General features: G+C 39.1%; 1 protein-coding gene across 10 annotated transcripts in view; it reads left to right on the top strand.

The window, feature by feature from the left end:
* elavl4 (ELAV like neuron-specific RNA binding protein 4) overlaps positions 1–12,020 on the top strand; it is a 116,554-nt gene that overhangs the window by 77,210 nt on the left and 27,324 nt on the right. For 5 of the 10 annotated variants that reach the window (XM_038794290.1, XM_038794287.1, XM_038794289.1 and 2 more), the window contains exons 3-5: positions 2,618–2,635; positions 10,399–10,502; positions 11,716–11,869. In XM_038794290.1, coding sequence (XP_038650218.1) covers positions 2,618–2,635; positions 10,399–10,502; positions 11,716–11,869 — 276 coding nt within the window. The remainder of the gene's footprint in view (positions 1–2,617; positions 2,636–10,398; positions 10,503–11,715; positions 11,870–12,020) is intronic. The other 5 variants (XM_038794292.1, XM_038794288.1, XM_038794296.1 and 2 more) reach the window with 1 other exon arrangement.

The following is a 12,020-nucleotide window of genomic DNA, read 5'->3' as shown; positions in this document are numbered from 1 at the left end:
GGGCAGGATTTCCAGCCCCTTGGTGATGAGTTTGGGGGCAGCCCTTAGGAGGTGGGGGGGGAGGTATGCTGATGGCCATCTCCAACAAGAGAGAACCTAAACCTGTCTTGTTGACATTCAGTGGCATTACTATCATTGAATGCCCCAGTATCAACACGCAGATGGTTACCATTGACCAGGAACCAAACTGGACCAGCCATATAGATACAGTGACTACAAGAGCAGCTCAGAACCTGGAAATTCTGTGGCAAATAACTCACCTCCTGATTCCCCAAAGTCTGTCCACCATTTACAAGGCACAAGTCAGGAATGTGATGGAGTATTCTCAACTTGACTCAATGACTGCAGCTCCAACAATACTCAAGAAGTTCAACCCTATGCAGTACAAAGCAACCTGTTTGATTAGCACCTCATTCACCACTTTAAATATTCATTCCCTCCATCACCACACACGACAGCTGCAGTCTGTTCCATCTGTAAGATGCAATGCCGCAGCGACTCAACAAGGCTCTTTCAACAGCACTTTCCAAACCCACGACCTCTACCACCCTCAAGGACAAGGGCAGCAGAGGCATGGGAACATGACCTGCAAGTTCCCCTTCAGGCCACACGTCACTGCACTACACGGATTCCATCCTGTGGAAGAATAAAAAGCAAGGTTGACAGCACACCACTGGGGATGTTTCCTGGGCCAGATAGGAATGCAGATTGGTTGCCTGCATCACAGAGGTGTGCAGCCAATTTATATAATTGAGGCCCCAATTTTCTTGCCATGCTGGCATTTTGCAGAAATTCAAAGTCGATAGAAGCCAGAGGCTCCATGCCCCAAACAGTGAGTCATCAGCAATGAAGGTCCTCGTATCCTCAACAATCCATGCAGAGGGGTTTCCCATCCAATTTGCCTTCCCCCTCTAATATAATTATCTACTGTTATCCTTTGAGGCCACCATTGTGTTGAGGTGCCCCCACTGTCCCTGACCTGCTGACGCTCGACAGCTACCGGACCTGTGATTGGGAGCCTGCCCACTCTCCTTCGTGAGCATGGAGACGGCCTTCTAGGAAAGTAGATCCACTGGTTTGACTCCTGGCAAGTTATAGCTTGGGATCCCCATTTGGTCCTGTGCTGCGATCTTGAAGCCTGCCGGGAGGTCCTGCATATTTTCTGAGGAATTGAACCACATGTAAGAGGAATCACCTCAAACCAAGGTTACTATATGTGCATTATTTTTTGCACTCTTTCATCACAGTGTTGGCGATTACATTTTTATTCCTAATGTTAATTTTAGTGTCTTATCAGAAGAAAACTCCACATAAACATTTGTTGCATTGCTATTCGAGTATAACAAACATTTACATCCTTATTAAAATGGTATGATAGATTTAATTATTTTATATTTTTTTAATTTTCCAATTCGCCCTGCACATCTTTGGGTTGTGGGGATGAGACCCACCCAGACACAGGGAGAATGTACAAACTTCATAAGGAATCGAACCCAGGTCCTCAGCGCCATGAGGCAGCTGGGCTAACCACTGTGCCACCGTGCCTTCCTAGGTACATTTTATCATAATGTGGGAGGTTGTAAAAGTTATTTAGAAACAGTGGAACGATATTTTATTATCTTTAGCTGTGGTGAAAAACATTGGATCAATTAAGCCTTATGGTTAAGGTACTGACTGACCCACCGTCCTGCATATAAATCCAGCAAAGACATGTTATGAAATTGATTTCAATAATCTGGTAATTTATGGGCCAGCACTGGGATAAAATAACTGTGAAAGCTGCTAGCTTGTTGTAAGACAACTCGGGATGGACAATGAATGCAACCTGGTCAATGTCAGCACTCTACCAAGAACAGTTTTTTAAAAATTTCCCAGGCCATAGAGTTCGCAAACTTGCATCCCGAGGTAGGCACTGAATAGAAATCAGAAAGAGAACATGCACCAGACATCTCAATCTCAAATTCCTCCTAGCAGCTATATTGCCTTTCAAGACTGTTTGGCTGCAGAAAATATGTAGCTCAGAACCAGAGAGAAAAATGCAATTTATAAAAAGTGTTTACAATTATTTTGATATGTTATATTTAGATATGCATGCTGAAGTTATACTTTTTAAATTGTTTGTGAAATGTTGTTAAAGCTATGTTGGACCATGGAATATTGCATCTTATTATTCAGCTTCATGTCCTCTTAATTACAAATGTCCATACATCAAATTTCACCTGTTCATTTTTTGTTAAAAAAACGACCAGTTCCTCTGGTATGCGATTGTGCAATTTTGGCATACTATTGAATTTGGCTGCTGAATAAATGATGCTCAACATAATATACTTGTATTGAAGTTCTGTGTCTAGGAAGAAATAAAATTAGAGTTTAATATCTGTGATTTTTTTTGAGGGGGGGGTAGTTTTTATTTAAACCTTAATTTCACTAATATATTAAAATACTGTGCAACACTTTGAACACTGATAAGTTCAGTCATAAGGCTCAACATAAAATTACATTTGATCCTTGATTTTGTTTTTAGAACTTTAGAGATAGCTCTTATAAGTACCGGTAAATATGCCCTGTTTTACTTCCTGTTTCCTGTCTCCATGCATTTCAATGGTACTGACTACAGCTGATATAAAAAATACTGGTAGGTATGGAAAATGTATTTTAAAAATCAGAACTATTTACAATCTGAGATTAACAATGATTGTTTTTGAATTCTCAAAATGAGCTCCCACATGCTCACTGTGCATAATAACTAGTTGTGTGTTTATAATGCAATCCATTGACTATAAAAAAAACTAAAATTGGTTTGTTGAAAATCCATGCAACTGCCTTCAAGAAGTAGTACTGCATAAATCCAACACAACAGTGGGTGGCAATCCTTAGTTAGTATCTGGCTATTTTCTTCTCATGGTTCCTCAGTGCTTAATCATGACTCATAAGCCTTCTGAAAAGCAGTGATACAACCTTCACATGATATGCTTAAAGCATTTGTTAAAATAATTTTGAATCAAGAAAAACACTGATAATAGTTTGTTTCTGTGTGTGTATGTATATATATATATATATGTTAAAGTATGTATTTTATATCAGATTGACTCTTAAATCACACAAACACAGAACTTAACATATTAAATGTTAGAAAACAAATTAGACAAATTTCCAAAATTCCTTTCAATTCTGGCTTCCAGTTTACCAATATGCAAAACATTTCTTAAATATATGGTGCAGTATTTTTCAATGATTCAATTTTATTTAAGTAACATGATCTACAAACTGATTCACGTAACATAAGATGTTGGTATTGGTCATTCATGTAATTGCATTAGTGTGGTTTTAATCTTAGAAACCATTGAGCCATGAAAACTTGTTGCAAACTGTTTCACCCAGCCAGAAACATGTGAATAGAGAGCACAGGCAGCATTGTTAAATCAGATTTTTATACAGCATGTGAGTCTGATGTGATAGTAGGTGAATTCATTCATGTAAGATTTGTACACCTATGTCCTTTATATTTTTCTCCTTCAAGCAGAGAAGGATAAGGGGAGGTTTAATGGAGGGTTGGCAAGATCTGGAATGCACTTCCTAGAAAGGTATAGAAAGAAGATAAAACCAATTTTCAAAATTAAAACGTCCATACACTTGAACAGGAGAAATGTTCAAGGCTATGGAGAAAGGACAGGGGTAGGAACCAAGTGGCTAGTTTTTTCAAAGACCGATACAACACAGGCACATTGGGCCAAATGACCTTTTGTGCTGCGTTATTCTATGATTTTTGCACAAAATTTAAGCATTATATTGTAGAATTGCAAGGAATGAATTGCCAAAAGGGTACAATATAACATTAATAAAATATTTAATATAAAAAGGTAATTTCAGTTAAATAAAAACACGAGTTTCACCACAAGTATCCCTACTTGAATTTGGAATTAATTAATATCCTGTTACAATGGAAAAGTCTTGAAATCTTCAAAAAACAGATCAGTTGCACTTTAAATGTTAGTTTAATGTGAGACATACCATCATGCTTAATGAGGTTAATCTTAACACCAAGCAGTACCATATTACCCATGAGCTCCGTACTTTGAAGGTATGTCATAATGCTATTAACTGGCTCCAAGCCAATTCAATATGGGCAGCCTAGAAGTCCAACTTATTGTAAGGTATTCCTGTTTTTCTTGGGCCCCATAAAATCTGACGGCTCCTATAATGGACTACGTATTGGTTAACCGATAGAGTTAAGAATCAATGGGTCATTTTCGGGATACCAGGCTCTAACTAATGGAATGCTACAAGGATCAGTGCTTGAATCTCAGCTATTTACAATCTATATGATGACTTAGGTGAGGACACTGAGGATAATGCATCCAGGTTTGCTGATGATACATGCGAGGAGAAAAAGTAACCAGTGAGGATAATACAAAGTTTCTGCAAAGGGATTTAGACCAGTTAAATGATTGGACAAAAAAGGTGTCACTTGCAGTATAATATGGAGCTATGTGAAACTATCCACTTTGGTCGGAAGAATGGAAAAGCCGGAAAAAACATTTTGAAGATGAAAGATGAGTAAATGTTGGCATGCAAAGGAATTTGTGTGTCCTTATGCGAATCACAGAAAGTTAACATGCATATACAGCAAATCCTACATTAGCCTTTATTGTAAGAAGTTTGGAGTTTAAGAGTAAAGAAATTTGCAGTTACCTAGGGCTTTAGTAAGACCATATTTGCAACAAGGTTGGGGAATTGATGGAAGTAAACAGATATGATCTAATTGCCATTATGGAGATGTGACTGCAGCGTGACAAACCTGGGAACTGAATGTACAAAGGTATTCAACATTTAGGAAGCAAAGCCAAAATATAATAATCTTTATTGTCACAACATAGAACATACAGTGCAGAAGGAGGCTATACGGCCCATCACGTCTGCACCGACCTACCACCCTATCCCCCGTAACCCAATAACCTCTCCTAACCTTTTTTTATTTTTGGACACTTAAGGGCAATATATCATGCCCAATCCACCTAACCTGCACGTCTTTGGACTGTGGGAGGAAACCGGAGCACCCGGAGGAAACCCACGCAGACACGGGGAGAATGTGCACAGACAGTGACCCAATGGGGAATCAAACCTGGGACCCTGGCGCTGTGAAGCCGCAGTGCTCGCCACTTGTGCTACCATGCTACCCACGTAGGCTTACATTAACACTGCAATGAAGTTACTGTGAAAAGCCCCTGGTCGTCACATTCTGGCGCCTGTTCGGGTACACAGAGGGAGAATTCAGAATGTCCAAATTACCTAACAGCACATCTTTCGGGACTTGTGGGGGGAAACCAGAGCACCCGAAGACAACCCACGTAGACACGGGGAGAACGTGCAGACTCCACACAAACAGTGACCCAATCCGGGAACGAACCTGGGACCCTGGAGCTGTGAGGCAACAGTGCTAACCACTGTGCTACCGTGCCACCCATAAATGGAAAAGGAGAGGAGGCAGCATTGTTAATAAAGGATGAGATCAATACATCAATGAGAGAGGATCGTCAATCAGAAGATCAAGATATAGAATCAGTTTGAGCAGAACTAAGAAACAGCAAGCGGCAGCAAAAATTGGTAGAAGGCCACCCAACCACAGTGGTAATGAAGGGCACGATATAAATTAGGAAATTAGAGGTGCAAATGACAGGGATAATAAGGGACTTCAATCTATATATAGACTGGGTAAATTTCATTAGCGCTAATGCTGTTGAGGATGAATTCTTGGAATGTATACAATTTTTTTTAGAACAGTATGTTGAGGAACCAATTTGAGAATGGGCTATTTAGGTCTGGTGTTGTGCAATGAGAAAGAGTTAATTAATAATCTTGTTGCCAAAGAGTCTCTAGGGAAGGGTGAATATTATATACTATTGGAAAGAGCTAATTAATAATCTTGTTGCCAAGGAGTCTCTGGGGAAGAGTGATCATAATATGATAGAATTTTACATTAAGTTTAAAAGTGATGTAGTTCAATCCAAAACTAGGGTCTTAAATCTAAACAAAGGAAACTACGAAGGTATGTTGGGCAAGTTGGCTGAGGTAGGCTGGAGAATTGCTTTAAAAGGTATAATGAAAGACAGACAATGGCGAGCATTTAAATAATTAATGCATAGTTTCAAGAAATTTACATTACTTTGAGGCACAAAAACCCAACAGGAAAGGTGATCCAACCATTATTAACAATAGAAAAGACATTTTGTCAAAACATTTCATCTTGCACTCATCAAAACAATGACAAGAATACCAATGCCAGCGGAAACAACATTGTTTCTCCTGACATTGGTATTCTTGCAATTGTCCTGCTTGAGTGCAAGACAAAAGGTTTTGACAAAATGTCTTTTTTCGCAATACTCAAGTTCTGTACTACCAAACAACTATTAACAAGAAGTTAAAGATTGCAAAAGCAAATTACTGTGGATGCTGGAATGTAAAATAAAAACAGAAAATGCTGGACAATCTCAGCAGGTCTGACAGCATCTGTGGAGAGACAGGAGCCTAAAGTTTCGAATCAGAATGACTATGACTCATCCAGACTCAACGTTCCTTCCATGCTCTCTCCACCGGTGCTGTCAGACCTGCTGAGAATGTCCAGCATTTTCCGTGGCTAAAAAAAGTAGTACGCCTGAGGATTAGGAGCATATTAGAATTCAGCAAAGGGGGACCAAGAAATTGATAATGAAAGAGGAAATAGAATATGAAAATAAACTAGTACAAAACATAAAATCGCTCTGTATAAGCTTCCTTAGATATGTAAAATGGAAAATATTATCAAAGACAATTGTGGACCCACTACAGCCAGAGAGACAGAGAACTTACAATGAGGAATAAGGAAATTGCAAAGAAACTAAACAAATACTTTGGGCTGGATTCTCCGTCAGTGGGATCCTCCACTTCGCCAGCAGTGCACTCACACCTGGGGATTTCCTGATGTTGTGTGGGAGCCCACAAGGGAAACCCCATTGGCCGGCTGCTGGGACAGAGGGTCCCGCTGCCAGCGGGGACATGCCACACCAGAAAAAAGGTACAACGGGACGGAAAATCCCACCCTGGGGTTATGCTGCAACTGTACATGACCCTGGTGAGACCATATTTGGAGTATTGTGTGCCGTTCTGGTCACCTCACTATAGGAAGGATGTGGAAGCATTGGAAAGGGTGCAAAGGAGATTTACCACGATGCTGCCTGGTTTGCAGGATAGGTCTTATGAGGAAAGATTGAGGGGGCATAACTATAAAGTTCAGAGTGAGAGATATAGGAGGGATGTCCAAGGTAGGTTCTTTATTCAGAGAGTGGTTAGGGTGTGGAATGGACTGCCTGCTGTGATAGTGGAGTCGGACACTTTAGGAACTTTCAAGCGGTTATTGGATAGGCACATGGAGCACACCAGAATGACAGGGAGTGGGATAGCTTGATCTTTGTTTCGGACAATGCTCGGCACAACATCGAGAGCCTAAGGGCCTGTTCTGTGCTGTACTGTTCTATGTTCTATGGTGTCTATATTCATGGTGGAAGATACAAATATGCCTCCCATAAATACTAGCGAACCAAGGGACAAACGAAAATGAGGAACTGAAAGAAATTAATGGGCTTGAAAGTTGATAAATACCCTTGACCTGATTATATCCCAGAGGGTTGAAAGAGATGGTGGATGTGTTAGTTGTACTCTTCCAAAATTCTATAGATTTTGGAATGGTTCCTAGTAAGCTAACCCCACTATTTAAGACAGGAGGGAGAGAGAAAACAGGAACTACAAACATGTTTGCCTAACACTAGTAGAGAAATGCTAGAATCTGTTAAAAAGTATGTGATACCTGGACAAATGTTAGGGTTGGGCAGAGGCAACATGGATTTGTGATAGCGAAATCATTTTTTACAAATCTGTTAGAATCTTTTACGCAAGTAACTAGAAGAATAGATGAGAGGGTACCAATGGATGTTGTGTATTTAGATTTTCAGAAGGCTTTTGATAAGGTCCCACACAGGAGGTTAGTAAGCAAAATGAATGCACAGAGAAAGCAGAGAGTAGATATAAAGAGAACATTCTCTGAATGATAGGCTGTGACTAGTTGGGTACCACAAGGATCAGTGTTTGAGCCCCAGTTATTCATAATCTATCTCAATGATTTGGACGTGGGTACCAAATGTAATATTTCCAAATTCGCTGATGACACAAAACTGGTGGGACTGTGAGTTGTGAGGAAAATGCAGAGAGGCTTCAAGGGTATTTAAACAAGCTAAATGAGTGGGCTAGAACATGGCAGATGTATAAAAACAGAAATGCAGAGTATTTCTTAAATAATGGAAGATTGGCAATTGTTGATGTCCAAGGGTCCCAAGTGTCCTTGCTTATAACTCAGTAAAAGCTAGCATGCAGGTATAAAGCTTGGTGAGAAGGCACCTTCAGTATTGTGCACAGTTTTAGTCTCCCTGCCTAAGAAAGGATATACTTGCCGTAGAGAGAGTGAAACAAAGGTTCACTAGACAGATCGCCCTGGAATTGTCGAATTGTCCAATGAGATTGAGGAGACCGGACCATAGCCCCTAGAGTTTAGAAGAATGAGAGATGATCTCGTTGAAGCTTACCAAATTTCTTATGGGCTCAACCGAATAGATGCAGAATTGTTTTTCTCTGGCTTTGGGCTCTAGAACTAGGGGACATCTTTTCAGAATAAGAGGTAGGTCATTTACGACTCGGATGAAGAGGAATTCAGCCAGAGGACAGACTTAAGAAACCGGAGAAGAAGTAGGCCAGTCAATCCCCAAACCCCTCTGTGCTGCAGCTTGCTGCAGTCTTTCTCCATTTAAATAATATTCAGCTACTTTATTCTTCCTTCCAAAGCGCATAGCTTCATATTTTCCAACATTATATTCCATCTGCTAAGTTTTTGCCCTGTCTATATTATTCTGTAGGTTATCTGAATCTTTGAAACCCCTGGGGGCTCGGGAGGCTAACTTATTCAATGTTATCAATTCAAAGATCGATATATTTCTAGATATTAAACGTATGAAGGGATATTGGGATCATGCAGGTAAATGGCATTTAGGTAGATGATCAGCCGTGATCCAGTTGAATACTGGAGCAGGCTCAAGGGGCAAATGGCTTACTCCTATTCCTAGTTCCTGTATTCCTATGTTTATATCTGAAGTGCTGTGTACAGTTTTGGTGTCCTTACCTTAGAACAGATATACCTGCCTTGAAGGGTGTGCAACAAAAAATTATTAGATTGATTCCTGGGATGAGTCCTATGAGGAGAGATTAAGAAGAATGGGTTAATAATCTCTGGAATTTAGAAGAATGAGTGGTGACTCCGGTTACCTCCCTCAGTCCAAAGATGTGCAGGTTAGATTGCAGGGGTAGGGTGGGGGAGTGGCCTAGTAGAGTGCTCTTTCACAGGATCGATGCAGACACAATGGGCCGAATGCACTGCAGGGATTCTGTGAGAAATTTCTTTACTTCGGGGATTATGAATTGTTAGAATTACCGACACCAGGAGGATGTGGCTGCTTGGCCGATGAATACATTCAAAACTGAGATTGATATGTTTAAAGGAATAGTGTCAGAAATTGGAGTTGATGTAGCAGTTCAGCCCTGATCTTAGAGTAAGAGAGCAGGCCCGAGGGCCATATGACTCACGCTTACTCCTATTTCTTGTGTTCCTAAAACTGGTTCTTTACTTAACTTTTGGGCTGGCATAATTGAGGGAATGCACCAATCAGTTATCCCATGTACATCAAAAGAACACGATTTACATCTTGTAGTCCTCAGAAAACATGGTGTACAAGACTTGAGTCAGAGCAGGGCAGAAAGTGCAGCACACCCTCTTTCAGGCTGGTCCCATCCCATTTCCACTGGAATTATTAAGATTTGAACTTGTTAATTATATTTCAATCACCTCTCGTGATGCTATTTAAACTCATCTATGCAAACATATGATTTATAAAAATACAGACATTATATAAAGGTTATGTCTAAACAGAAGTATTCCTAATGTTTTGAAATTTAAAAGAAGAATTAATAGTTATATTTTGATGTTAATTAATTTTGAGATGTTGCACAAAGATTTCTGAAAATCATGCCCAACTTCATTTTGCTTCCATGAAATAATCTCTGCTGCAAAGGAAAGCTTAGACTTATGTATTTTATGTTGGCATTATCCTACATTATGAAGTTAGACATTATTTGATCTCCAGAGTTGAGAGGAAGTGAAATGGAGGATGGGAGAGGGAATGCTTTACCTTTGAAACAACCTAAAGATTACAACAGTCCTTTCAGGGAGCACCAGTTGTTCTTAGTGAGTTGCAGTGTGGCGATACTGTACTCTACTTTTCAGAAACTAAAGGTTGGCCATCTATAATTCCTCTTAAACAGGGCAAAGTTTGGGATACGGTTTTGTGAACTATGTCGATCCAAAGGATGCAGAAAAAGCAATTAATACTTTAAATGGACTTAGACTTCAAACCAAAACCATAAAGGTAAGAGGCATCCATTTGTTTTTGAGCATTGGTTTTTGAGGTACATATCAAAGTGTTTTCTTACATAAAAAGAAAATATCTGCCTTATGTAATATTAACTAACACGGGATAGTTTTGACCTTGGGTTATTGCATAAAATGGCTGATATCAATTCAGCTATCTGTTCCACGTTACAATGGGCATGAAAATTGGGAGAATTGTATGCAGGCTGCTGAATCAATATAATTTGTTCATCCATTCAAAATTATCCTGACTACAGATGGTTCACAGACATATATGTTGACTGTAACCTTTAACCTCAAAAGGTGCTTTCTAATATCTGACGCACCAAATTTGAGTCATGCAGTCTCCAATGGGTAAACAAGAAAATTGTAAAATCTTTTGAAATTAACATATAGTCAGATATTAAAATACTGCTACTTTTTATGTTTTCATCTTGTTTATATGTCGAATAAAGCTTTAGGTGACAGAATAGATTATTTTATTAAATATATTCTTCACCTCTGCTTTTACTGTTTTGATAACAGAAAGTTGAACTTTATATCTCGAACTTCTGCATTTTATAGCCAGTTAAAGCTCAATGGTTCGAAATTAGTCCTCATTGTGTCCAACTGTTTTGATTGAACCAATTAAACTAAATTAAACAAACTGAGGGACAAAGTAAAATGGGCTGCCCCTTAAAGGGATACTGCCCTAAACAAAGCCAAAGAGCAAGTGAAACTTAAAACAACAAAACTTAAATGTGATTAAACTTCATCGTATCCATTTTACAGGCATAAAATGTTTATGCTTAGAGGGACCAATTTAGAGACACAATAACCCACAGCTCATTTTGTGTTGGGATACAGAACCACTAAATACATAGGCAGAGAAGAGGCTTAACTCCTGTTTAAGGAGCCCTAAAGAAATATTTGGTGCTGAGGCGGGCATGTAAATGTAAGCTTTAAATGTAGGTTATATTTTACCTTGCAAAAATTAGGTTCTTCGCTGTTTTCCTTTCCATAGACTATTACCAGAGGCAAATAAGTGGATTGCTTATGAAATATCTGATGGTATGAATTTCCCAATTTCATCATAAATGGACATAGGCAGAAGATATTTTGGCAAGCCAAGAATAGTTCAGATTATTCCAACACTGCTATTCATGACTCGATACATTCTATTTTTATAAAAGATTACTTAGCAGAATTTCTTGTTTTCATCTTTTCTCTAGGTTTCTTATGCTCGTCCAAGCTCTGCATCAATTCGTGATGCTAATTTGTACGTTAGTGGCCTTCCTAAATCTATGACTCAGAAAGAATTAGAGCAGATGTTTTCACAGTATGGCCGAATCATCACTTCCAGAATTTTAGTTGACCAAGTCACTGGTAGGTGTCACTGATACTACTTCTTCCAGATAACCATTTACAATCTTTTAACAGCACTAATATTTCGAGGAACAAAATTATCACCACATTTTTGTTACGGATAGGAATCTTTGATTTTATTGTGTTTTTTTTATAAATAGCCAAATGAACT

Source organism: Scyliorhinus canicula, chromosome 4 (genome assembly GCF_902713615.1).
Source record: "Scyliorhinus canicula chromosome 4, sScyCan1.1, whole genome shotgun sequence".
Taxonomy (NCBI): Eukaryota; Metazoa; Chordata; class Chondrichthyes; order Carcharhiniformes; family Scyliorhinidae; genus Scyliorhinus; species Scyliorhinus canicula.
Note: the sequence above shows the minus strand (reverse complement) of the source record. Positions and strands in the feature narration are given on the sequence as shown.